Source organism: Martes martes, assembly GCF_963455335.1.
Source record: "Martes martes genome assembly, chromosome: 8".
Taxonomy (NCBI): Eukaryota; Metazoa; Chordata; class Mammalia; order Carnivora; family Mustelidae; genus Martes; species Martes martes.
The window spans coordinates 251,552-275,835 of record NC_137895.1 but is presented as its reverse complement, the minus strand read 5'-3'; the positions used below and the strand labels follow the sequence as shown (position 1 = coordinate 275,835).

At 57.1% G+C, this 24,284-nt stretch overlaps 2 protein-coding genes across 3 annotated transcripts; one reads left to right on the top strand and one right to left on the bottom strand.

Annotated features, from left to right (window-relative positions):
* Positions 1 to 6,328: 6,328 nt before the first annotated feature.
* LMF2 (lipase maturation factor 2) lies at positions 6,329 to 10,929 on the bottom strand. The gene is made up of 14 exons (XM_080812481.1): positions 10,783 to 10,929; positions 10,024 to 10,277; positions 9,841 to 9,869; positions 9,487 to 9,704; positions 9,233 to 9,411; positions 8,705 to 8,846; positions 8,432 to 8,566; positions 8,222 to 8,327; positions 8,052 to 8,148; positions 7,800 to 7,982; positions 7,552 to 7,720; positions 7,307 to 7,418; positions 7,137 to 7,233; positions 6,329 to 7,051 (listed from the first exon to the last, which is right to left on the bottom strand). Exons 1-14 carry the CDS (start codon positions 10,874 to 10,876, stop codon positions 6,749 to 6,751), a joined length of 2,118 nt encoding a protein of 705 aa, XP_080668607.1. The 5' UTR covers positions 10,877 to 10,929; the 3' UTR covers positions 6,329 to 6,748.
* A 95-nt stretch (positions 10,930 to 11,024) lies between these two features.
* NCAPH2 (non-SMC condensin II complex subunit H2) lies at positions 11,025 to 24,279 on the top strand. Of its 2 annotated transcripts, none has more exons than XM_080812282.1 (20): positions 11,025 to 11,271; positions 16,581 to 16,682; positions 19,291 to 19,346; positions 19,457 to 19,541; positions 19,619 to 19,687; positions 19,784 to 19,863; positions 19,956 to 20,089; positions 20,356 to 20,436; positions 20,891 to 21,021; positions 21,729 to 21,791; positions 22,079 to 22,145; positions 22,547 to 22,654; positions 22,759 to 22,812; positions 22,969 to 23,039; positions 23,119 to 23,209; positions 23,303 to 23,371; positions 23,466 to 23,521; positions 23,601 to 23,702; positions 23,796 to 23,945; positions 24,011 to 24,279. In XM_080812282.1, the coding sequence occupies exons 1-20, from the start codon at positions 11,164 to 11,166 to the stop codon at positions 24,149 to 24,151; spliced, it is 1,818 nt and encodes a 605-aa protein (XP_080668408.1). In that variant the 5' UTR covers positions 11,025 to 11,163; the 3' UTR covers positions 24,152 to 24,279. The 2 variants fall into 2 exon arrangements, with proteins under 2 accessions (XP_080668408.1, XP_080668407.1); XM_080812281.1 differs by having other exon boundaries at positions 23,300 to 23,371.
* The last annotated feature ends 5 nt before the right edge of the window (positions 24,280 to 24,284 follow it).

The window sequence follows — 24,284 nt, the reverse complement described above, 5'->3', positions numbered from 1 at the left end:
CCAAGGAGTCCTGGGGTCTCACTAGGAAATGGTATTTCCTACCCATGTGTTGGGGGCTAAAGACGCAATCCGGAATGCTCACCTCCACTCCGGCCCCTGGCGTGGCCGCTGGAGGTGGTGCTGCCGGCTGCCCTGTCTGCTCTGCTCCTGCCAAGGGCGGGTGTGAGGACAGGAGGGCGCAAATGTGTCAGCAGCCTGCCCCAGGCTACTGGCTCACATGCACTTCCCTCTGGAAGACCGACCTGGACCTGCCCGGGCAGCCTCCCCATGTGGGCGGCCTCCTCCGCACTCCCTCCCAGCCTGTGAGCTCAGGGAGGGTGGGTGCAGAGTGCTGTGGGGTCCCCCTTAGAGATGCCTCAGGGGGTGCTGGGGGGCGTGAGAGGGACGGGGAGGAAGAGCCCTGGGCGATGGGCCATTGAGGGTGTGCTGAGGCCTTTCTGCCTTCTCCACGGAGGCTGGGCTGGGGAAGGGCGGTGCTCAGCGGGCTGCTTCTCTGGGTCCGAAGCAACTATCCCGATCCCATCGCTGGGGAGCCTCCCCAGTGAGCAGAGCAGGAGAGGCCATCTTTGCTCCTGTCCCAGGGTCTCCAGATCCTCTCTCTGCTCCTTGCAGACCCTAACCAGGCCGCCTCTGAAAGCCCCAGGGTGGGGGCAGGGCAGTGGGGGCCTAGGCCCCGTATTTCTGTCTACCCAGGGGACTGTCAGGCCTCACTGGGCTCCAGGACATTGGGGCAGCTCTGGGGCCTGCAGACAGGGGAGCGCTTGGCTCTCCTCCAGCCTGCTGGCATTCCTGCCCCCGAACCCTCCACCTCCCGCAGGCGGCCCTCCTCCTGTCCTAGCAGCCTGGGGGTGCCTATTGCCGAGGCATGGGGCTCAGCCTTCCGGCACCTTCCAATCCATCCTCTTTCTTTTTTTCTTTCTTTCCTTCCTTCTTAATTTTTAAAAACAGATTTTATGTATTTGACACAGAGAGACACAGCGAGAGAGAGAGAGAACACAAGCAGGGGGAGTGGGAGATGGAGAGACAGGCTTCCTGCCGAGCAGGGACCCCCAATGCAGAGCTCGATGCCACGCCCCTGACCCTGGGCTCATGACCAGAGCCCAAGGCAGATGGTTAACAACCGAGCCAGCCAGGGTCCCTCGGTGAAACTGCTGGGGCCTGTTCTGGTGACTCTGGGGAAGGCTGCATAGTGGAATGTGGCTCTTAAGGAAACAACTTTTCCCCAGAGACACAGCGACTCTTCCCTGGGACTGGACGCGGCTAAGCACGAGGCTGCGCTGAGTGCCCCTGCTGCTGGCTGAGCAGGCCAGCGAGGTGGGAGCGGAGCTGGCCTCCACGGGGGAGGGCTGCCTGTGCAGGACCGAGAGGCCCAGGGAAGCTCCAGGTGACCCTGGCGGCCGGAACGGCCAGGCCAGTGGCCAGTGCCAGTGGAAGACGGCAGCGCCCTCTCTCGGCAGGTGCAGCGTGGCTCAGATAAACCCAACCTGTATTTTTCTCCTCGCTCTCCCTCAAACTTTCTTCCCTGGTGGCTGACTTCCCAGTTTAGCACGTGAAATGCAGAATTTCGAGACGGAATTGTACTGAGTTCAAGGGAAGGTTAGGTGTCAAGCTGGAGCCCGGAGGTGATGTGGGGCCAGGAATGGGCCAGATTTGGGGTCCTCTGCACCTTGGCAATGAACTAGGGTTTTTGTGTGGAGTTTGGAATGGCCGCCTTGCATTAGTGAGGCCACCCACCGTTCGTGGGGGGTATGGAGTCTAAATCGGGAGGATGGATGCTTTGGGGTCCTGGGGACCCCAGGGGGTTAGGTGTCCTGCCAGATTTCCCATGGGTGGGGGATCTGCCTGCTCACGAGTCCCGGCGGGAGGCGGGCGGCCCCTCCTCCACCTCTCCCTCCGGAGGCTAGAAAGGGGAGGAACGCGCTGGGATGTTGGGAGCTGTGGGGCCTGTGTTCTGACCTGACCACCCTGGACTCCAGTGTGAAGCTGGGAGCAGCCCTCAAACAGAACTGTGTCCAGGCACCATGTGCCCTCACCAGGCCGGGCCATGCCAAGGTTTTGGCCACGGTCAGTCTTAGTTTATTCGTGGTATAGGGACACTGAAGAGAATTGTTGGCTCACTGTGTTTGTATGTTCACGCACTATGGTTTTTTTGAAAGGCTGTGTTAGGTCAGACGACTGAATGGTTAATAAATAACTTAAATTTGTAAAGCAGTTAAAAGATTTTAGTCCCTTAGAATTTATAAATGGAGCCTTCCAGAGTTGTTGCCACAAACCGCTAACCCTAAACACCAGCACACCGGCTGGCTCAGAAGAGAAGACAGAGAATTAAAACGTACAGACTGGGAGACGGAATTTTGTTAAGATGAGAATACTACCAAAGCAATCTACAGAACCAATGCAATCCCATCCAAATCCCAATGGTATTTTTTTCATAAATAGAAAAGTCCATTCTAAAATTAATGTGGAATCTCAAAGGACCCTGAATAGCCAAAACGGTCTTGAGACAGAAGAATCAAGCTGGAGGACTTGCATTTCCCAATTTCAAAAGTTACCATAAAGCTACCACTGTAGTCCCATCATAAAGACAGATATATAGGGGCGCCTGGGTGGCTCAGTGGGTTAAAGCCTCTGCCCTCGGCTCAGGTCATGATCCCAGGGTCCTGGGATCAAGCCCCACATGGGGCTCTCTGCTCAGCAGGGAGCCTGCTTCTTCCTCTCTCTGCCTGCCTCTCTGCCTGCCTCTCTGCCTCCTTGTGACCTCTGTCAAATAAATAAATAAAGTCTTAAAAAAAAAAAAAAGACATACATAGACCAACAGAATAGATCAGAGATCCCAGAAATAAGCCCTCACCTATATGGTCAGCTGAATTTTGACAAGGTTGCTAAGACCAGGGGCGCCTGGGTGGCTCACTTGGTTAAGCGGCTGCCTTCGGCTCAGGTCATGATCCCAGGGTCCTGGGATGGAGTCCTATATCGGACTCCCTGCTCAGTGTCAGCCTGCTTCTCCCTCTCCCACTCCCCCTGCTTGTATTTCCTCTCTCTCTGTCTGTCAAATAAATAAAATCTTAAAAAAAAAACCAACCCAACATCGTTTATAAAAAAAGTTTGCTAAGACCGCTCACTGGGGGAAGCACTGTCTTTTCAACCAGCGATGCTGAGAAAACTCGATGTCCCCATGCGGAAGAATGAAGTTGGACCCTACCTCACACTATGTGCAAAAACTAACTTAAAGTGGATCAAAGACTGAAATGTAAGAGCTGAAACTATAAAATTCTTAGAAGAAATGCAGGGGGCATCTTCATGACCTTGGATTTGGCAATGATTTCTTGGATATGATGCCAAACGTAAGAGAATTAAAGAAAAAATAGGTAAACTGGATTTCACAAAATTTAAAGACTTGGGGGATGAAAGGGCGCTACCGAGAGAGTGGACAGGCGATCTGGAGATGGGGAAATACCTGTAAACCATATATTTGATGAGAGATTAGTACTCAGGATAGTTAAAAAAACTACAATTCAACAGTAAAAAACAGACAACTGATTAAAAAATAGCAAAGGACCTGAAGAGACATTTCTTCAAGGAGATACAATGGCCAAACAGCACAGCGAGAGGCTCTACCTCCTTCACGCGTCATCAGGCAAACGTGAAACCAAAGCCACTACAAGACACCACTGCACGTCCCCCGGGGTGACGACTACCCAAGAGATAAATACGTCAATAAACTAGCAAACAAGGAAGGAACACTGCACGTCCCCCCGGGGTGACGACGACCCAAGAGATAAATGCGTCACTAAACTAGCAAACAAGGGAGGAACCAGCGCTAGCAAGGATGTGGATAAAATCTGAACCCTGGCGCGCGCCGGGAGGGTGTGGACGGCCCTGCTGCTCCGGCAGGCGGTTTGCAGCTCCTTGGAGAGGTCAGCACCGCCGAGGACCCTGCCCAGCCACTCCCACGTGCGGGCCCCAGCTAACTGAAAGCGGTAACTCAGGCAGATACTTGTACGTCAGTGTCCATTTACGTGGTTCACAGTAGCCCAAAAAAGGTGGAAACAACCCAAATATGCATCGATGGATAAATGAATAATCGAAATGTGGTAGAAACATGCTATGGAATGACATTCAGCCATAAAAATGAACTAAGGCTCCTAGTGGATCTTGAAAACGTGATGCTGAGTGAGAGGAGCTGGACCAAGAGGGCTCCCATCCAGAGTGTCCCATGATGGAAAGTAGAGGGAGGGCTGCAGTATGCCAGCTATGGGGAACAAGGATTCTGGAGGGGAGGAAGGAGGTTTTAAAATTGACTACAGTGACGAATGCACAACTCTGAATCCACTGACAGCCTCTGAATTATGCATTTTTAATGTTTTTTTAAAGATGCTATTTATTTATTTGACAGAGAGAGAGAGAGAGAGAGAGAGCACAAGCAGAGAGAGAAGCAGGAGTGGGAGAGGGAGAAGCAGGCCTCCTGCTGAGCAGAGAGCCCGATGCCGGGCTCGGTCCCAGGACCCTGAGATCATGACCTGAGCTGAAGGCAGACACTTAACAGACTGAGCCACCCAGGCACCCCTGAATTACACACTTTTAAAAATATTTTATTTATTTACTTGAGAAAGAGAGGGCATGACCGTGCAGGGGGCACAGAGTGGAGGGAGAGGAAGGGAGAATCTCACGCAGGCTCCACTAAGCACGGAGTCTAATGGCGGGCTCGATCCCAGGACCCTGAGATCACGACCTGAGCCAAAATCAACTCGAATACTCAGGGTGCCTGGGTGGCTCAGTTGGTTAAGACTTTTTGAATCTTGATTTCAGTTCAGATCATGATCTCAGGGTCCTGGGATTGAGCCCCATGTCGGGCTTTGTGCTCAGCAGGGAGCCTGCTTGTCCCTCTGCCCCTCCCCCTGCACGTACACGTGTGCTCTCTCTCTCTCAAATAAATAAAATCTTAAAAAAAAAAAGTTGCAGGAAACAAGAAAAAACCCAAGAAATTCACAACCTGAATTTAAAAGCCTAAAGAAAGAACCAAAGACCTAGCCTTGAAATAATACACATGATGTCATTCTACAATAGAAGATTCAAAAATCAATGAGAAACAGGTTCATTATTCAACAAACAGTACTGAAAATTTTGGCTGCATGGGAAAAAAACTGTTCTTGGGTTCCACATTATGGCCAGATCCATTTCAGCTAGATTAAAAAGGAAAATGTAAACAAGAAAACCTTAAGAATCTAGAGAAAATTATAGGTGAAATAGCCATTCAGTCACTCGTATACAACATAAAAATAATAAAATTACAAGATTCAAAAACTTCCAATACAGTATAAATTCAGTTCCACAGAACAAGACCAACATTGGTATGCTTGTGAGAGTGCGTGTGTGTTTAAAGTGGGAGAACGAGAACTTGTTTTGCTTTGCTCTTATTTTGCTTTCTGTGTTTTTTCAAAAAATATTCTCTGCAGTGAACTAATCTTCGACATTCGTAAAAGAATATGCTTTGATATGTGAAATAAAAGCCTGGAGGAAAAGAACACAATTTTGAATTTTAAACACACAACGGTCTTAAACCAGAAGTCAACTCACAGCTGGCCGAGTGCGCATGTAGGAGCCCCCAGGAAGGCGCCCGGAAGCTTTGGTCGCAGGTCTGTGTGAGCCGTGCGTGGCTGTGTGCAGAGACTGAGCTCAGAGCTGTTTCAGTTGGTCAAGGTAGCCGAGTGCATGGGGGGTCGACTGGGGGTCCATGGGATCAGAGCCTGAGAGGTGAGTGCTGAGGACAGTCGGGGCAGGGGAGGTGGGTGTACAAGTTCCCAGAGGGCAGGGACCTCCCGACTGACCACTGAACCCCAACAGAAACCGGAGCAGTGCCCTCAACGCCTGCTGCCACAGGTCCTCTTCCTGGATGGTCAGACAGGTTCTCCCTCCTCCTTCCTGCCTCCCTACCCACACCCTACAGCATACTCGGCCAGTGGCCTGAACATGGTGCCCGTCCTGCCCAAGGAAGTCCAGGGCCTGACCCTTCAGCCATTTCGAGACAAGGAAGCAGGGGGAGGAAAGAAGGAAGAAGCCAGGTTCTGGTGAGTTCTCAGGTGCTCACATTCCACCACTGGCCACCTCGCTGACTTGGTGTGTGGTGCTGACAGGTCGGTCAGGCTGTGCCTGACCATGCCCCTGCGCCTATCTTACAGAGGGAATTTAGAAAGGAGAGAACAAAGGCATCCTAGAAGCCAGGCCAGCTGTCAGCAGGACCGTACCTGTGCCTCTCCCCCGCCAGAGGCAGCGAAGGGCCGCAGTTCTCAGGTCTGTGAAGCGGAAAGCAGGCATCACACACGAGGTTGGGCACAGAGGCACCTTTATTGGTTCCCGGATCTCAGGATCTTCCCTCCTCCTCCTGCGCTGCCTCAGCAGGTCTGCCTCACCCACTCTTGTGCAGGGACGGGAGTCGGGGCATCAGACTTGGCTCCTTAAAGAGGGGAAAGGGCTTCCCACAGCCCTGGTTACAACGTCCCGGGGAAGACCCTGAGCCGGGTCATACGCCTGTCTTGCGGGTCAAGGCCAGGGGGTAGGCTGGGGTTGGCGTGTGTCTTGGGGTGAGTGGGCCCTCCAAGCTGCAGGGCGGCCAAAACCAGCCTGAGAAGACAGCATCCTGACCTGCATCTGTCATGGCGGTCCGCTAAGGCACATTGGCTGGATTATGTCCTGCCACCGAAGGCCAGAGATGTGTGACCCTCTCTGGACACGGGGCTGCAGAATGCAGCTACTTTTTCCTCCTGGGAATCTGGGAGCTGCTGCTGCTGTTGTCAGGGGCTGGGGCGGCCTGTCTGCTGGCAGCTCCAGAGTCCTTCTTGGCGGCTGGCCTGTGCTTCTCCTCCTTGGCCAGAGGGGAGGAGCGGAGGGAATGAGGCCCCAGCAGGGCCTGCATGACCCTAATGGCCCCCACTGTGGCGAGGAGCCCCCAGAGCAGGGTGGAGGCCTCCAGCGGAGAGAGCTGTTTCCGTAGCCAGCGGAGGGCCTGGGCCAGGGCGTTGCCAGAGCCGCGGGCTCGGGGTGGGCTCTTGTCCTGTGGGCGCAGGATTGAGGAACGTCCACGGGGACCACGCCTGTAGGGGAGGGTTACCCCCCCCCCAACCCCTGCGCCTTCCCACCTGGAGGCCAAACTGTCGGAGCAGCATGTCCAGCGTTGGGTCCCCCAAGGACACTGGTGGGAAGAATTCTTCCACCCACTGGCGTCGCCACCACTGGCTGCAACAGGGCAGTGTGCTCAGGGGGTGCCTGAGCCCAGACCCCAGCACCCCACGCAGCACTCTGGCCTTACCTCTGCTCCCCAGGTTGTGAGAACCAGTACTTGTAGCGCTGGGCCCGCACGTAGGTGGGCGGCTGCTTGTGGAAGGGGTACTTAGCCACATCATTCTGGATGAGACGGACCACTGCAACGGAGCAGGGCTCAGCACGGCCAGTGGCCCCTCAGCCCCAGCCTCCCTTTCCCACACACCCTGCTCCCCCTAGACCCTCCCACTTTCCCATGAGCCCCCCACCCTGCAACTCCCCACCAGGCCTCACCAGGGTCCTTGCCCTGCAGCAGGCGCAGGACGAGGCTCGTGAACCAGGGGCTGTGAGTGTGTGGGCCCAGGGCTGCGAACCACATCTGCCAATCGAGGCGGGGCTGGTGGGGCACCACGACTGGGGGCGGCCGACTCACATTCCCGGGCTTGTACATGAACTCAATCTCCTGCCCCACAGAGCACGTAAGCATTAGCGGCTGGACCGGAGCCTCCCCCTCTCCGCCCCCGTCCGTGGGGACGGCTTACCGTCCAGTGGTGCCCGTCATAGCTGCCCTCCAGCACCACTTCGGGCCGCCCGCCGAGACCGGTCATCCGGCGGAAGAGGCCGTAGGAGTTTGCCAGTTGCAGGTGCTCCACGGCCCCAAATAGCCGGTGTGCCCCGCTCCAGAGATGCCCATGGCTCGAGGGCTCGATGTAGGAGTATGGTACCTGCAGCAGGGGGGCAGAAGCTCAGCGCTGCCCCTGCAGCCCCCACCCTCCTCCCCAAGGGCTACCCACCAGGCTGATCACAAACAAGGCCACCGTGGCAGTGCCAAAGACGAGCAGCTGGGCCGCAGTGCAGAACTTCCTCAGCCACCCTCGCACCTGGGTCCACCTGGGGGGCAGGGGACCCAAGTGCCGTCAGGCCTGCCCTGCACAGCTCTACCCCACCCCGCCAGACCACATACCTCCAGAGGGCCGTCAGCAGTTCCCAGGCGAGGGAGGCCACCCCCAGCCACACGGTGGGCAGGGTCACCATCTTCAGCCACTGGGAAAACTGGTGGAAGGTAAAGGCTGCAAAAGAAAAAGGGATGTGAGGAGGGGCGGTCCGGCCTGTCCTCTGGATGTGAGGAGGGGCAGTCCGGCCTCTGTCCTCTGGCCCCCCAGCTGGCACTCACTGGTTCTGGCGTGGACAGCATGCTGCTTCCAGTCAACTTCCAGGCCAAAGCAGTGCACGGTGCCATAGGCCAGCAGCCCATAGACGGTAAATTCCAACAGCAGAGACAGCACAGCCAGCAGCGCCCTGGGCCAGGCTGCCGAGCAAGAGAGTCACGGGTCGGCTGGGGCGGAACCAGAGCAGGGCTCACTTGGGGGGTGTTGGAGGGAAGGAAACTTGCTGGTGGGCTGTCGGGCTGACAACGCCTGGCTACCTGGGACAAGCTGACACTCACATGTGGGTCTCTTTCGGCAGTGGCTATTGCCAGACTCGGCAGTCAGATGCCCGTCATCCAAAAGAGCGGTGGTGAGCACCAAGGTGAGCAGGTTAAAGAAGTTGTAGTTGCCAGTGATGATAATCAGGACTTGCAACAAAACCTGGGAGAAGATCTGCACTGAGGGCTCCAGGGCCTCCCCCTCCGTGGCCCTTCCGAGCCCTCTCTCAGGCCCTCTGCGACCCAGGCCCGGGTTTCCCCAGCAGGCGTCCCGTCCCTCACTCATCACCCCCCGCCTGTTGCGCTCTCACTCCAACTGGTCTCTGCTCCCTGCTCATACCTTCCATGGCTCCCCATCACCCGGAGAAAACCCAAGCTCAGCACGCCTCGTGCAGCCCTTCCCCACCTGCCTCTGCGGACTCGTGCTTCTGCTCACGAGGCCTCCTAGACCACCTGCAGCAGCCCCCCGGTTCCAACGGGACGACGACCCACTGGCAGTGCTGAGCAATGCCATGTCCTAGCCTCCTGATGGCTGAGGCCCCCACCAACCTGGGAGTAGAAAGCGGCCAAGCGCAGGCGGCGCACAGGGGCGAAGAAGAGAGGGGGCACCGCGATCTCGATGAGGAACGTGGCCACCACGGAGAGTCTGTGTAGCCAGACGGGCAGGTGGTGGGCAAACCAGGAGGCAGGGGTGGGCAGGCACTGTGTTTCATAGTGGTAGGTGAGGGCTGCAGGTGATAAGCGGGTGGTCAGGGTGAGGCAGCACCCCCAACGCTGCCCCACATTCAGGATGGGACCCTCACCAGTAAGCCCCCACCACGCGGGGCAACGGCTGGTCAGCTTGACCACACCCGAGGCAAACATGAGGCGAAACAGCAGCCAGCGCACGAGCCAGAAGGGGAGGCCTTCGTGGGGCGAGGTCCCTGCCAGCCCACCCTGGGGAGTCTGCTTATGGTGGGGGGGCTGCCTCAGGGGGGCCACCAGCACCGCCAGGAAGCCAGTCTCCAGCAGCAGGGAATCCCTGTGGGGAGAAGGAAGAGCACAAAGGGCCCCTCCCCATCAAGGCCGTTCCCCTTGGAGGGTCCTCCCTGGAGGGGCAAACATATTCCGCCCCGCTGCCCCCACCTCCTGCAGCCCCTCACCCAGAAGTCACTCACCACTGGAAGTAAAGAAACACCTGGCCCACCTGCAGGGAGAAGGGTTGTCAGGGAGCAGGGGGTGTGTGTCTGCGGAGGCAGGCAAGGCAGAGGCAGGGGTGAGGCGCAGGGTGGACGAGCCTGGACTGAATTGGGGACCCGGGTCCCAGCGGTGGATGGGGGCGGCAGGCAGCCCCCACTTGCCTGGCAGGCCGACAGGTAGGCCGCCCAGAGCAGCAGGTAGACGAAGGCGTTTCGCAGCCGGCGCAGCAGCAGGGCGCCCAGGGCCAGCAGGGTGCCCAGCAGGCTCAGCAGCTCCAGACCCTGCGAGGTGTCCAGCCCCAGCTGCGGAGCCTCCCACAGCAGCGTCGGCGTCTCCCACAGCTGCTGCCAGCGCCCCTTGCCCTGTGGTCTCAGCGTCCTCCGCGCAGGCAGGATGCCCTCGGCACCATACAGGCCTGTGGGAGGGCACGTCAGGGCCGGGGACACTGCCCCCCAAGGCCAGACTCCCCCACCCTCCAGGCGGGGCCTGCAGACCCCCCTCCGGAGGTCTAGACTGCGGGACCTGCAGACTCGGGCCAACCGGGTGCGAACCCGCGGATCCCCAGCCCCTTCCGAACCAGACTCCGCAGGCCAGGTCCTCCCACCCGGCGGGGCCGAGGTCCCCCCTCGTCCCGCTCCCTGTCTTTTCTCCCACCCGCCCCGCCTGGTCTGGGCCCGCCGCGCTCAGGATTCTGCCCCGGCCCCCCGTCTGAGCCCGGAGCCTACGGGAAACGGGCCGCGGCACGCCCCCGCTCCTCGCCCAGCGCCCGCCGCCCGCAGGACGCGGACCCAAGCCGCCCCCGGGGGCTCCGAGGCCTGGTCCTCACTCCATCCGCACCCCGCCCTCTCGGCGTCGCGTCGGCGGGGGCGGGAGCGCACACAGGGCGCGGGCCAGGGGCCTTCCCCGCGGCGCGCCCTCACCCGGGATCTGCGTGTAGAGGGACGCGAAGGCGAACGTGAAGACGACGGCCACGCCCTGAAGGAAGAGCTGCCTCGGGCGCCGGGAGCCCGCCATGTCCGCTACGCGGCCAGCGGCAGACGCGGCCAGCGGCAGACGCGCCCGCGGCGGCGCCGGCAAGCCCCGCCCCCGCCCGGCCCCGCCTCCAGCGCGGCGCGCGGCGCCCGCGGCGTCCTCCCCGGCCCGGGCCGCGTGCGTCATAGATGTGCGCGCGGCGGCGCGTGCGACGTCCTTTCCCTGGGCGGGAACAGCAAAATGGCGCCAGAGCTAGTGGCGGGCTGAGGACGCTGGCTCCCCTGGAAGACGCTCCTGCGGTCCCCGGGCCGCCCCGGCCCCTCCCGGACATGGAGGACGTGGAGGCGCGCTTCGCCCACCTGCTGCAGCCCATCCGCGACCTCACTAAGAACTGGGAGGTGGACGTGGCGGCCCAGCTGGGCGAGTATCTGGAGGAGGTGAGCGCGGCCCCGGGGGAGTGGCGCGGGGCGGGCGGGCGGGGCCGCGGGGCGGGGCGGCGCGGCCGGCCGGGGGCTGCGGGCCGGCCGCGCCCCGCCTCCTCCAGATTCTGTCCGTGGTGCCCGCGCTCCGGCCGCGCTCGCGCTCGGGCTGGTGGCTTTCCTTTTCCGCAGCTCCGCCTCGGCCTCTGGAAATTAGTCTGGAGTCGTCGTCCCAGGTCGCTGCCTGTGCGCGAGCCGAGAAATGGGGTTGGTGGGCGCCGACCAGCCCTCTTCTCTAGGGGAGCAGAACTCCGTGCGTGTTTGCGTGTTAGAGAGAGCCGGATCGCGGGTGAAGAGGGGTTTTTCTCCGTGAGTTTTCCAGCCGGTGTCAAGCCACCGTCAGCACGTGGTCTGTCTTCGTACCGCACAGCCGTGTGCAGGCCTCGGAACGAGCTGCGGGCTGCCTTTGAGCACATCGCTTTCCCTCCGCAGCCCGTCTGGACCGCGCTCGTCGGTATCAGCGGTGACGTCCGTCCTGCCAAATCCAAGGGGCGCTAGAAATGTGACCTTGCTCGGCCCAGCAGCTTTTGTCGGGCTCCACCCTCTCTTTTTGGAACAGGTTTAGCTGCTCTGATTTTTCCCCAAGTCATTTGCTTACTGTTTTCCCGCTGTCCACTCTCTGTATGTTGAGCTCCTCTGGGCAAGCCCTGGGCCAGCTTCTTACATATCTCCCCTAAACAATCATCTCACTTACTTCCATGATTTTAAGTTTTAGGTGTATGAGGATAACTCTCAGTTTATATCTCCATCCCAGATCTTTTCTCTGCACTTATTTTCTGTCCAGTCACTCTTGACATTCTACTTCGATGCTCCATGCAAGCATCTCAGATTTAATACATTAGCTTAGAGCTCTTGGGGCGCCTGCGTGGCTCAATCCATTAAGCTTCTGCCTTTGGCTCAGGTCAGGATTTCAGGGTCCTGGGATGAGCCCCGCATCAGGCTCCCTGCTCAGTGGGGAGTCTGCTCCCTCTCCCTCTGCATCCCCCCCACCTCTCACTCATGCCCTTTCTCATGTAAATAAAATGTTAGGAAAAAAAAGAAACAACAAAGTGGATATCCTGCCTAAATCCCAGTCTTCCGAGCCTGGGTAAATAGCACTGCTGACCAATGGAAGGTGAGAGCTAAGAGCTGCTCTGCTGAAACCCTGTGCTTCACGCCCCGTTCACCCATGGATTCTGTCTGTTACACCCCCAGATTTCACTTGAATTCATCTGTTCTTTACCTCAGATTCATGTAAAACCTTCCTTCCCAGGCTCTTTACAGCTGTTTTGGCCCCATCCAGTTCATGCTCTATCCAGTAGAAAGTGTGACTCTCAGCTGCTGTGGTGTTCTAACACCCCTCGGGGGCTTTCTGCTGCACTCAGCAGAGAGTACAGACCTCCTTGTTTGAGTCGGGACTTGCTGACTGTTTTAGCCTCATCTTGGCCTTCTCTTCATCTGTTTTTTCGAGCCAATCAGCCTGCAACTCTGGAGCGCATTCTTTTTTTTTTTTTTTAATAAGGAAATTTACTTACTATTATTATTGTTATTATTATTATTTTTAAGGAATCTCTATACCCAGCCTGGGGCTTGAATTCACAACCCTGAGATCAAGAGTCGCATGCTCTAAGGCGCCCCGGAGCTCATTCTTGACCCAGGGTCTTTATAATTTCTGCCCCCACTGGGGAATACTCTTTCTTCTTCTTCTTTTTTTTTTTTAGATGTACTTTTTTTTAAAGATTTTATTTATTTATTTGACAGAGAGAGACACGGCAGGGGGAGCAGGAGAGGGAGAAGCAGGCTTCCCATTGAGCAGGGAGCCTGATGCGGGGCTTGACCCCAGGACCCTGGGATCATGACCTGAGCCGAAGGCAGACGCTTAACGACTGAGCCATCCAGGCGCCCCTGGAATATTCTTTCTTTAGTTCTTTTTGCAACTAATTCCTTCATCCTTTACGTCTCAGTATTCTTTACGTCGGTACGTCAGGACATCGTCCTGTGTCTCAGTTATTCCTTAACTTGTTCGCTTGTTTGTGGTCTTTCCACTCTAGAATGTCAATTCTGTTAGGGCAGGAACCGTGTGTGCATTCTGTTCCCTTTGCATAATAGAATGCCTGGCACATGATACACACAGAGTAAGTGTTTGTTGAATGAATGCTTGATCTGTGGATCTGCCTCCTCTGCTTGGACACATAGGCTGCTAAAAGAATTTGGAGAATTGTGCTGGGTGGGGCTGTTACGGGTTCAGGTATCCACAGTGAGCAGGCTGCTTGGTGATGCCTGGTAAATCTTCCTAGCTTGGTCAGCTCCTTCCTTCTAAACATTTTTTTTATTTTTTATTTTTTAATATTTAAGTTTTAAAATTTTTTTTTTCAGAGAGAGAACACAAAGGGAGGAGGGGCAGAGGGAGAGAGAGAGAATCTCAAGCAGACTCTATACTCAGTGTATGGAGCCCGATGAGTGGTTCAGTCTTACAACCCTGAGTTCATGACCTGAGCTGAAGCCAAGAATCGGACACTCAGCACTCAGTCTGACACTGAGCCACCCTGGCCACCGAAAGATTTTGTTTTTTTAATCATTTTTAAGTAATCTCTATACCCAGAGCGGGGCTTGAAGTTACAACCCTGAGGTGGAGACTTGCACACTCTGCTAACTGAGCCGGCCAGCCACGCCCCGCTTCATGCTTCTTATGTTTGCTCTTCCAGACCTTCTCTGCCTTCTGAAGTCCTGATTTCCCTGCTTCTACTTTTGTCTTTATCCTTCTTTTCATTTTCTTTTTTTTTTTTTTTAAAGATTTTATTTATTTATTTGAAAGACAGAGATCACAAGTAGGCAGAGAGGGAGGCAGAGAGAGAGAGGAGGAAGCAGGCTCCCCAGCGAGCAGAGAGCCCGATGCGGGGCTCGATCCCAGGACCCCGGGATCATGACCCGAGCCGAAGGCAGAGGCTTTAACCCACTGAGCCACCCAGGCGCCCCCCTTCTTTTCATTTTCCATGCAGCTACCAGAAAGTTCTTTTCTAAAAAAATTCTAACAGATCGTATTACGTTGCTATCCTTTTCCATCTGCTTATTTGTTCATTGTTGTTGAGTGTCTGTTGTAGCCAAGAATCATGTTAAACTCTGAGAAAATAGTGGCAAGGAAACAGTAGTCCCTGCTTCCCCCTTCTGGGAGGATGGATCCTAAGGAAGTAAGCACGCCGAGTTGGAACAGGTATTAGTTCCATAGAGAGCTTAAGAGAGGGGCTCGAAGTCCTAGCTAGCGGGTGGCAGAGTGGAGGTCCCCTCCTCACTGTGTCTTTGTGTAGAGACAAACTGACGAGAGGTTCAGAAGGAACGTTGAGGGCTCCAAGAGGAGTTTGGGTGAAAGGAGTTGGCCAGTCATAGAGAGCTGAAGAATGTTCCAAGGTTCTGAGGTGGGGGAGTGCTTGGCTCCATGGGCGACCATGGAGAGGGACAGTGTGACCGCTCTCTAGTGAGTAGGTGAGGGTGGGCAACTGGAGAGGAAGCCGGTTAGCGTGCGAGGCTCTCTGTAGAATTTGGGTTTTTTCCCTGAGAGGGGCAGAAAGCCATTGGGGTTCTGAGTGGAGTGATGGCATCTGCCTCGTGTCTTCAGACGTGCACCTGCTTGTGAAGAGGAGGGTGGAGGGGAGTGAAGGGCGAAAGACTGCGGCCCGCGCCGGGGTCCCGGCAAGAGGTGGGGCTGACTGGTGGCCAGCGTGGAGAGGAGCACGCGCGTGAGGCTGGAGCGTGGAAATGTCAGGGAACGTGGCATGGGCTGACGGGGGAAGTGAGGGAAGACGGAGGAGCGAAGATGTGCAGATGCGTGGATGGTGGTCGCGGGGGTATCTAGGGTTCAGTGTGGACCTGTCCAGTATGAATCCAAATGGTGTTTGAAGAAGGTCGTTGGACATACAGGCTTAGGCTTAGACGGGAGGTCCAACCTGGAGCATTTAGGAGTTGTTCAGATGCGGGTGGAGTGTGAGGTCCTGCAAGTGGATGAGCCTAGCCTGAGAAGAAAAGGGCCGCTTCTGCAGTTCAGGGCCTGGGTGACTCAGCTGCCCTCTCCTTCATATCCTGTCCTTTCAGGGAAACCCGTTCACTTTTCCAGAACGCTCTGCACTCTCTTAGACTGGCACGTTCCTCCAGTGACCTGAAAAATTTGCTCTGTCCATCAGGAATTAGTAGAAGTGGCTTCATGGTGGTGTCCTCCCAGACTCCCCCTTCTTTGGGCCCCCGTAGTGCCTAATGTCTGACCTTGCTCTCCAACACACCCTGCATTTTGGACGTGTGCCTAATACTCATTTTCCTTACTAGTTGGATCCCAGGTCTGCTGACGGCCTTCGTGGGAGCAGTGCTCCTCCTAGAAGGCCGCTGCCTTCATCTGCCTGGGGAGTGTCTTCAGGCTCAGCTCCAACGGCAGCACTTCTCAGTTCATCAGACATTTGTTGGACACTAGCTTCTGGCCCTGAGGTGGAGGCTGGAATTGGCCCTAACAGGGCAGGGAGAAGCCGCAGGCATGAGAGCTGCACTGCGGGAGTGTTCACGCTGGCGCATCCGGGAGCGGTATGCCAGGCAGATGGAAGCAAAGGCGAAGAGCTTGGAAAAATGTGTCGGGGCTGCAGAGTGCTGTTTGCTGAGAGGCGTGCAGGAGAGGGGCCCTGTTGTGGAGAGCCCCTGGGTTGCGTATGGAGATGAAAAGCTTGCGGACATTTAACCGTCTTGGGGTGGCTCTAAGCACGGTCCTGTGGCAAAGGAGGACGTGCTGCTGTAGATGGGTTTGGGAATTGTTGGCATATGGTCTGTGGACCACAGACATTTAAGAGGTGGTAGGAGCCGGGGCTCAGGGGAGTCTTAGGGGGGTCCGGTTGCAGAAGAAGGAAGAGGATTCACTTGGAATTGTTTCCTTAATTTCTGCTCAAAGGATTTAGACCCCAGTGATTTGTGTCTGTCCTCCCCTCTGGGTGAGGGGTCTTCCTGCCTGATTCTATCCGAGTCAGCCTTGACTTGGATGGGTTTAGTGTGGTGCGCTGCCAGGCCTCCGGAAGGGAACTGCTGTGCAGCTCTAGCTGTTTGTGGCTGATAGACTCCAGGGGCCCCTTTTCCAAAACGCTGCCCCTCCCCTCCAAAAATTAAAAAAAAAAAAGACAACCAGAGAGCCCCAAGCAGAGCTAGTGCTCTGAGGGGCACCTTGTGGTGACCAGGCCCTGCAGGCTGGGTGCTGGGTGGGCTCTGTGGGGAGAAGTATACACAGATTTTGGCTTCCCAATGCCTGGTATTGTGTCTTGCAGCTGGACCAAATCTGCATCTCTTTTGACGAAGGGAAAACCACAATGAACTTCATTGAGGCAGCGCTGTTGATCCAGGGGTCTGCCTGTGTCTACAGTAAGAAGGTGGGCACCGCCTGGCTGCTGGTCTCATGGGACTGAGGTTCACTGTCATGCTGGGGCAGGTGGCAGGCTCATCCCTGTCTGTTCCCTGCCTCACCAGTGCCTGCCGTCTCCCCTGTTTCTCACTGCCTTATAACCCAGCTTAGGCTTATAATCAGAACGGTTGTAATTGAGGAACAAGCTCGGATTTATACTTGCAGGGCCTGCTGCTAATGCTAACCCTCTGGCGGTGTACACAAGAGCCCCATGCAACAAAGAGTTAGCCAGTCTAGAATGTCAGTCCCAAAGCCCAGAAACTGTTGTAGAATAAGAGGAAAAGACAGAATGAAGGGAACACCTTGAGAAAAACCAGTATTTGGGAAGTGCCCACCAGCAGGAAGTCAGGGCAAGGCAAATTAAAAAAATGTTTGGGAGTCAGAGATGTAGAGAATAGAATTTTAAAGGGAAAGAAAAAAAGACCAAAATTGTTGAATGTAGTGAATTGACCCACACAGGAAAGGTTTTCATGTGTGTAGTGGGTCTGTAATTGGAAGGTCACCAGGGGTTTTAGTGAGAGGAGGGTGAGACTGGGGGGTGGGGAGAGGTGAGAAGGCACCACATGACCCCTTGTAGGAGAGGTTACAGGGAGGGGGACAAGGATGGGCAGTCAGCAAAGCAACGGTCCTCCACCCAGCCGTAATGCACCTCATACCCAGCTGACCCTGCCTGGCCTGGCGGTACAGCACCGGGCAGCGGGTAGGTGTCAGGATTTCTTAAAATGTCCTTAGTGACAGCCAGGATTGAACACCACAGAGCTGAAGCGTGAGAGGGCGGGTGGGGTGGCAGATGACATACGATCCTGGTAGAAATCGTTCAGGAGTGGGTCAGGGCCGTGGGTTGTTAGGCCCCGTCTCAGGAGTCTGGAGGGAGAAGTCAGTATTGATGTAGAGAAGTTGGACACAGGCGTTTGGAGAGTTCCTGCCTAAGGCCCCAATTTTCATAACAGAATAAAAGTCAGTGACTGAGAATCAGCTCCTGGGTAGGAAATTTGGAGAGTGAAATTCGGTGAAAGCAGAGTACCCCTGAGGGGAACGCAGACAAGACTGGCTGAGAGCGCGGGCCGTCCGGTGGGGCTCAGTGCCTCCTGCTGTTCGCAAGCGTTTCCTCCAGCTGTGCTCAGCCAACCCTGGCGGAGGAGCAGAGAAAAGTGGGTGACAGCCCTGATCCAGAATTGGCAGTTTAGCGGGTGGGAGAAAGAAAAGGTGCACAGGAGATAAGCGTTTGGACGTGTATAACGGGGTCCCAACTAGGGAAGGGTGAGTGATCTACATTTGGGCTTAACTTGCATAGGACCCAGTGGATTTACCTCTGGGCAGCAGAAGTTATTAAAACAGTTTAATATCTCATTGGTTTTGGTCCTAGATAATCCCATTAAATCAGATTCCTACGTCCTGCATTTGTCCTAAGAAGGAATGTCTGCAGCCAGCTTTGCACAAGATGTGAGGTGACAGATAGATGCGTGGGTGTGTGGTAGAGCAAGTGCAGGGATGTGTTAACAGTGAAGTCTGGAAGGTGTGGGGGGTCGGTAGCGTCCAGTAGGACTTTCTGAAATGATGGAGCCCTTCTGTGGTCTGGGCCGTCAAAAATGGTGAGTACTAGTGACATATGGCGCCAAGCCCTTGAAGTGTGGCCAGTGTGACGGAGGAATTTTGAGTTTCAGTAACTTCATTAGCTTAAGTTTAAATTGGTAAAGCCACATGTAGCTAGTGGGTGCAGATTAGGTCACACAGCCTGAGACTCACACATCCCTGGCTGCACATCCTGGACCTACCCCTGATCCCGGCGACTTTATCTCTCCCAGTTCGTTCTCCTTTGAAATGGGAACCGCTCTGATACCTGCTTCAGAAGGGCCAGATGGGATGAAGCATGGACACAGATATATGTGGCAAACACTTAAAAAATTTCATGTATAAACGGGGCCCATGTGTTGGGGGGCTGCCATCCATTGTGCTCACCACTGTGTCCAGTGCCTGGTGCCGGGCCCCATACATAAACGATGTGCGGTGAACATCTGTTGGTGGGAAAACAGAAAAAAAAAAAAAAAAAGAAAGGCAGGACCAAGAAGAGAGAGTGGTGTGTGCTCTTGGGCGCTGTTACTGCAGAAGGAGTGGCCCAGAGGTGGCCCACGTGCACGCCCTGCTGGCCGGCATCTCAGAAATGCTGAGCCTCCCCATCGTGGTGGGGTCCCACAGGTTGTGGCTGGGGCTCCCGGAGGTGGGGCACCGGTGGCCCACACCTGCGGGAGGGAAAGGAGCCAGCTCTGGGTGCCGCAGGGTCAGCACGGAGATGGGTAGTGGGCTGCACGCAGGCCAGTGTGTGGGGCGTGAAGGCAAGCAGGGCTGCTTGGAGTGTGGGGGCAGAGGAAGAGGAGAGGACCACAACTGAGGACACACACCGGTTGCACTGAGAAGTCTTTCTGGCGGCCACACTGGCAGGACTTGTGCTGGAGGTTTTGGCTCTTCCGCGTACAGGCTTGTCTGCGTGTGTACACAGCAAGGGCTCTGCGGAGGGCCCTGGGACACCTGGGCCGGGCTTTTCTTTCCCCGCCTCACGGGCTGCCTCTGGCCCCCAGGTGGAGTACCTCTACTCGCTGGTCTACCAGGCTCTCGACTTCATCTCTGGCAAGAAGTGAGTACTGCTCTGAGCCCAGAGGTGGAGGCCTGTGTGTCTGCCCCGCATGCGGCTCGGGGGGGGGCCCGTGCAGCCTCCCAGACGTGCGCGCATTGATTCTCTCTCAGGCGGGCCAAGCAGCTCTCCTCCGTGCGGGAAAATGGGGCCAGTGGGGACACCAGCTCCACGGCTCCCCAGGAGGTGGAGGACCAGGTGAGAGTTCTTGGGTGCCTGGCCACTGCCCTCTGCACACTTGCCCAGCGCTGCTCCTGAGCTCTGTCTCCCCACAGTTCCTGTCGCTGGATGACCTCCCTGACTCGCGTGCTAACGTGGATCTGAGGACTGACCTGCCCCTCCGTGTGAGTGCAGGGGCTGTGGGAAGGCGTCCTCCCACATGGGTTCCCCACCTGGAGCCCCCGGGACCTGGGGCTCACCCACTCTTGGCCTCCATGCAGGAGGTCCTCATTGTCCCTCTCCTGCCCATGGCCCTTGTGGCCCCTCATGAGATGGAGAAGAACGTCAGCCCCCTGTACAGGTACGGGCCTGAGCCTGGCGGTGGGGAGTCAGATAAGGGGAGAGGGCCCAGTGGAAAGGGTCTCTGCAGTGGCTCTGTTTCTGCCTGCACAGCTGTCAGGGGGAGGTCCTAGCCAGCCGGAAGGATTTTAGGATGAATACATGCACCCCCCACCCCAGGGGAGCCTTCATGTTGGAGCCGGTCGGCATCTCCCCAATGGAGACACTGCTGCCGAGGAACCAGAAGGGTGAGGGCTTGGATGTGGGGGCTTGGGAAGGAAGGGTCCCCTGGGCCTGTGCCTGCCGGCTCTGGTCCCACCTCCCTCCTCAGGCACCTGCGCTGAAGATGGTTCTGTTGGTGCAGTTCCCCTTTGTCCTGGCTTTGGCCATAGCTGGCCCAGCCCCGGGGTGCCCGAGTCCTGTGCCAGGTCTCTGCTCTCCCTGCCCAGTCCTTGGGAGGGACCTCCTGGGGGAGGGCGAGGGCTGACCCTGTCCCATCTCCCATCGTTCCCAGAGGCTGAGAGGGCTGAAGAGCAGCCAGTGGAAGTTGCTGCGTGCAGTCCTGTCCCTGTGCTCGGTGTCTCCCAGGAGTCCGGTGAGAAGAGAGGACGTGGTGGACTTGCAGTGGGGGTGGAGGTGGGGGGCATGGGGCTCTGCACGGGGCTCTGCTCAGCTACCCCAGGGGTGAGGTGTGGGGAGCAAGGAAGCCTGGCCTCTTTGTGCCCAGGCCTCGGCCTCCCTCCCCACCTTGGCCCACTGTGCAGTCTTGGTCTCATGACTGCCCTCTGACCATTCTTGGGCCTGTGAGGTTTGGATCTACCCCTCCTCTCTGGGCAAGCACAGATGGCAGCATTTCAGGAGGAAAATTGCTAAAAATAGAAGGAGCCTAACAGAACAGAGGGGCATGACGAGAAGAGTGGGAAGTGCCCGGCTCCTTTCTCTGGGTCTGATGAATGAGGCTCAGTGAGGGAAGGGCCTCGCAGGTTCTCCTGGGTGTTGGCCAAGGGCGGCCTCCCACCTCCTGTCTGGTGTCTTCCTCCCCTGCTCAGGTGCCTCTCCAGAAGGCCCAATGCCTGGAGGTGGTGGTGAGGATGAGGGCGCAGAGGAGGCAGCAGAGCTCCCTGAGGCCACAGCCCCCGAGGCCCCTCAGGAGCCCCAGGAACCCAGGAGCCCGCAGCAGGTAGGACCCTGACTGAGGCCTGCAGAGCTCGAGCCATCAGCCGGGCAAGCTTGCCCACACTTAGAGGGGATAGGCAGCGCTGTGGGCTTTGCCCGCAGGCCCGTAGCACTCTGTTCCTTCCGTCTGGTCCGTGTACACCGGGGCTGTGGGTGCACCTTCCAGACAGCCTTCGGCCTGGCTTTGCACCCAGCCCTTTAGGGCAGTGCTGATCACGTTGTCCCTCTTCCTGAGCAGAGCAGCTGCGGCTCCTCGGGAAGGAGCTGGGCTTCAGGGTCCAAGCCCCGTGGTGTCCGTAGCTCCCACCGAGGACGGCAGCTGGTTTCCAAAGCTGACTCCTCGAGGTCAGGCTTGCAGGAGGGAATGGGCTCCAAGGCTTTGGTAGCTTCCTTCCACCCCCCAGGGTCAGCTTTGTGTTTCAGCCTAGAGCTGAGAAACTCTGATGCACAGAGGAGAAAATGTTAATATTTGTTCATTTTGATTGGTAGATGTATCACGTTTATCTTATTTTTTTCTTAAAGAAAAATAGAAGTACCTCATGACCACTAGTTTACTAGTTTATATGTTCTAAAATGTTTCCTAGAGTTTTGTTTGCCCTCAGAGGGTCCCTACAGGGTTCTTGACGTCTGGCCCCAGAGCACAGCTGCTGGGTTGCCTGAGCCTTGGGTGGAGGAGGGGGAGAGACGGATCCGTGGGCTGTTTCTTTGCAGAGCGCTGCCCAGCCTGGTCGGTGTGTGCTACGGGAGCGACGGCAGCCGGCGTCCCTGGTGAAGGTGAGGGGTAGTGGGGCTCAGACCCCCCTGCCAGGGAGGTGGTGCTGAGGCTCCCCTGCCCTCACCCCTGCTGGCTCTCTTGTGAGGAATCTTCCTTTCTCCAGAAATTAAAAAGTCACCTCTTCTGCCGCTCTGGGGCACCTCCCTCCCTGGTGTGTCACCCTTGGGTTCTCGATTGAATGTGGCTAGCCCTTCTCTGGCTGTCACTGCACTCAGTGTCTGGGCTTTTGAGGGAGGGTAGGCATCGCCAGTGCCCCCCGCAGTGTTTGCTTGTGCTCTGTGCTCAGGAGACTCCAGACCCCTGGCAAAGCCTGGACCCCTTTGACTCCCTGGACTCTAAGCCTTTCAAGAAAGGTAATCGGGGGCGCCTGGGTGGCCCAGTGGGTTGGGCCTCTGCCTTTGGCTCAGGTCATGATCTCAGGGTCCTGGGATCGAGTCCTGCATGGGGCTCTCTGCTTGGCGGGGAGCCTGCTTCCTCCTCTCTCTCTCTGCCTGCCTCTCTGCCTACTTGTGATCTCTGTCAAATGAACAAATAAATTCTTTAAAAAAAAAAAAAAAAAAGAAAGGTAATCGGGTAGAGGGACACCTCCCCTGGGCATCTGTGGACGGGCTCTCTGGAGCACCCGTGGTTGGTGAGGGTGGGCTCTGTACCCGTTAGGAGCCTGGTGGGGACTGTGCTCCCTGGTGCAGTTGCTCCTGGAGCGTGTGGGTGCTGTAGCCTGCCCCAGGGCCCCAAGCTGTGCTCATGCCCCCAGGTAGGCCTTTCTCCGTGCCCCCCTGCGTGGAGGAGGTTCCAGGACAGAAGCGTAAGAGGAAGGGCGCCGCCAAGCTGCAGGACTTCCACCAGTGGTACCTGGCTGCCTGTGAGTGGTGGCGGGGGCGGGGCTGGGCCTGGGCCAGGGCGGGAGGGTCCAGGTATAGCCTGCCGGAACTTGGCTTGGTTTCCGCTGACCAAATTTTCTTGAAGATGCTGACCATGCCGACAGCAGGAGGCCCCGGCGAAAGGGCCCATCCTTTGCAGGTGAGGTCAGAGTTGTGAGCGCACCCTTCTGAGGAACAGTGGTTCTGTGCCGTATTTTGCCTGCCTCCCCTTGGCCTGGGGGCTGCCCAAGGCTCTAGGTGGACTGGGAGTGACTGGGCAGGACATGGGAGCCCCTCTCACGATCTTTGTGTGCAGACATGGAGGTCCTGTACTGGAAGCATGTGAAGGAGCAGTTGGAGACTCTCCGGGAGCTGCAGAGGAGGGAGGTCAGTGGTGGCCTCTGTCTGGACCCCACGTGGCCCCTAGTGGGGACAGCAGTGCCCCTCATAGGTGCTCTCTGCACAGATGACTGAGCGGTGGCTGCCGAGGCCTGAGGAAGGGCTGTGGCCTATGGAGGACCAGCTGGAGGATTCCCTGGAGGATCTGGGGACAGCAGGTGGGAGCCTACTGGGATGGGCCAGGGTGGGGGGGTTCAGCATCCACTGCCAGCAAACCTGCCTCCTGCGGGGGCTTCTCTGTCTACCAGCAGATGACTTTCTCGAGCCTGAGGAGTATGCAGAGCCGCAGGAGGCAAAGCCTGGGGAAGCTGCTGACCTGGGTAGGTCTGAGCGGGGCCTGCTGGCCCGGGGGCCGTGAGAGGGAGGAAGGGTATAGCCCATGGCCGTATCAGCTCCTGGTTGCCTCTTCTGCAGACGCAGAGGCCATGCCAGCATCCCTGAGCTATGAGGAGCTGGTCCGAAGGAATGTGGTGAGTCTGAGTGAGAGCTGGCGGGTTGCTGGGTGGGGGGCCCCTGCACAGAAGGCGGCAGCTCCCTGGTCTCCCCTAGGAGCTCTTCATCGCCACCTCTCAGAAGTTCGTCCAGGAAACGGAGCTGAGCCAGCGCATCAGGGACTGGGAGGATACTATCCAGCCCCTGCTCCAAGAGCAGGTGAGGGGCTGGGCCAAGTTCTGGCTGAGAAGTGGGGACTCCCCTGCTGCCCGCCTTGGTTTTGCCCCAGGACCGTGCCCCTTCTCCTTACAGGAACAGCACGTGCCCTTTGACATCCATACTTACGGGGACCAGGTAGTGTCCAGGTTCAGCCAGCTCAACCAGTGGTGTCCCTTTGCGGAGCTAGTAGCTGGCCAGCCTGCCTTCGAGGTGTGTCGTTCAATGCTGGCATCCCTGCAGCTGGTGAGTGGCCTGGGGAGCCTGGGAGGGAAGTGGTCCCCGACGCCGCTGACGCCTCATCCCTACAGGCCAACGACCACACGGTGGAGATCACCCAGCAGCCGGGGCTGGAGGCGGCCGTGGACACCATGTCCCTGAGACTCCTCACACACCAACGGGCCCACAAGCGCTTCCAGACCTACGCTGCCCCCTCCATGGCCCAGCCCTGAGTGCGGAGCATTGAGGCTGAGGGGTGGGCTCTGGAGGTCCATCCCTCCTGGGTGCTGGGCATGCAGTCTGCTCACTCTACCCTTCTTTCCTGGCTGGCCCAGCCGAATAAAATGGTGTTGCCACCCCACCTAA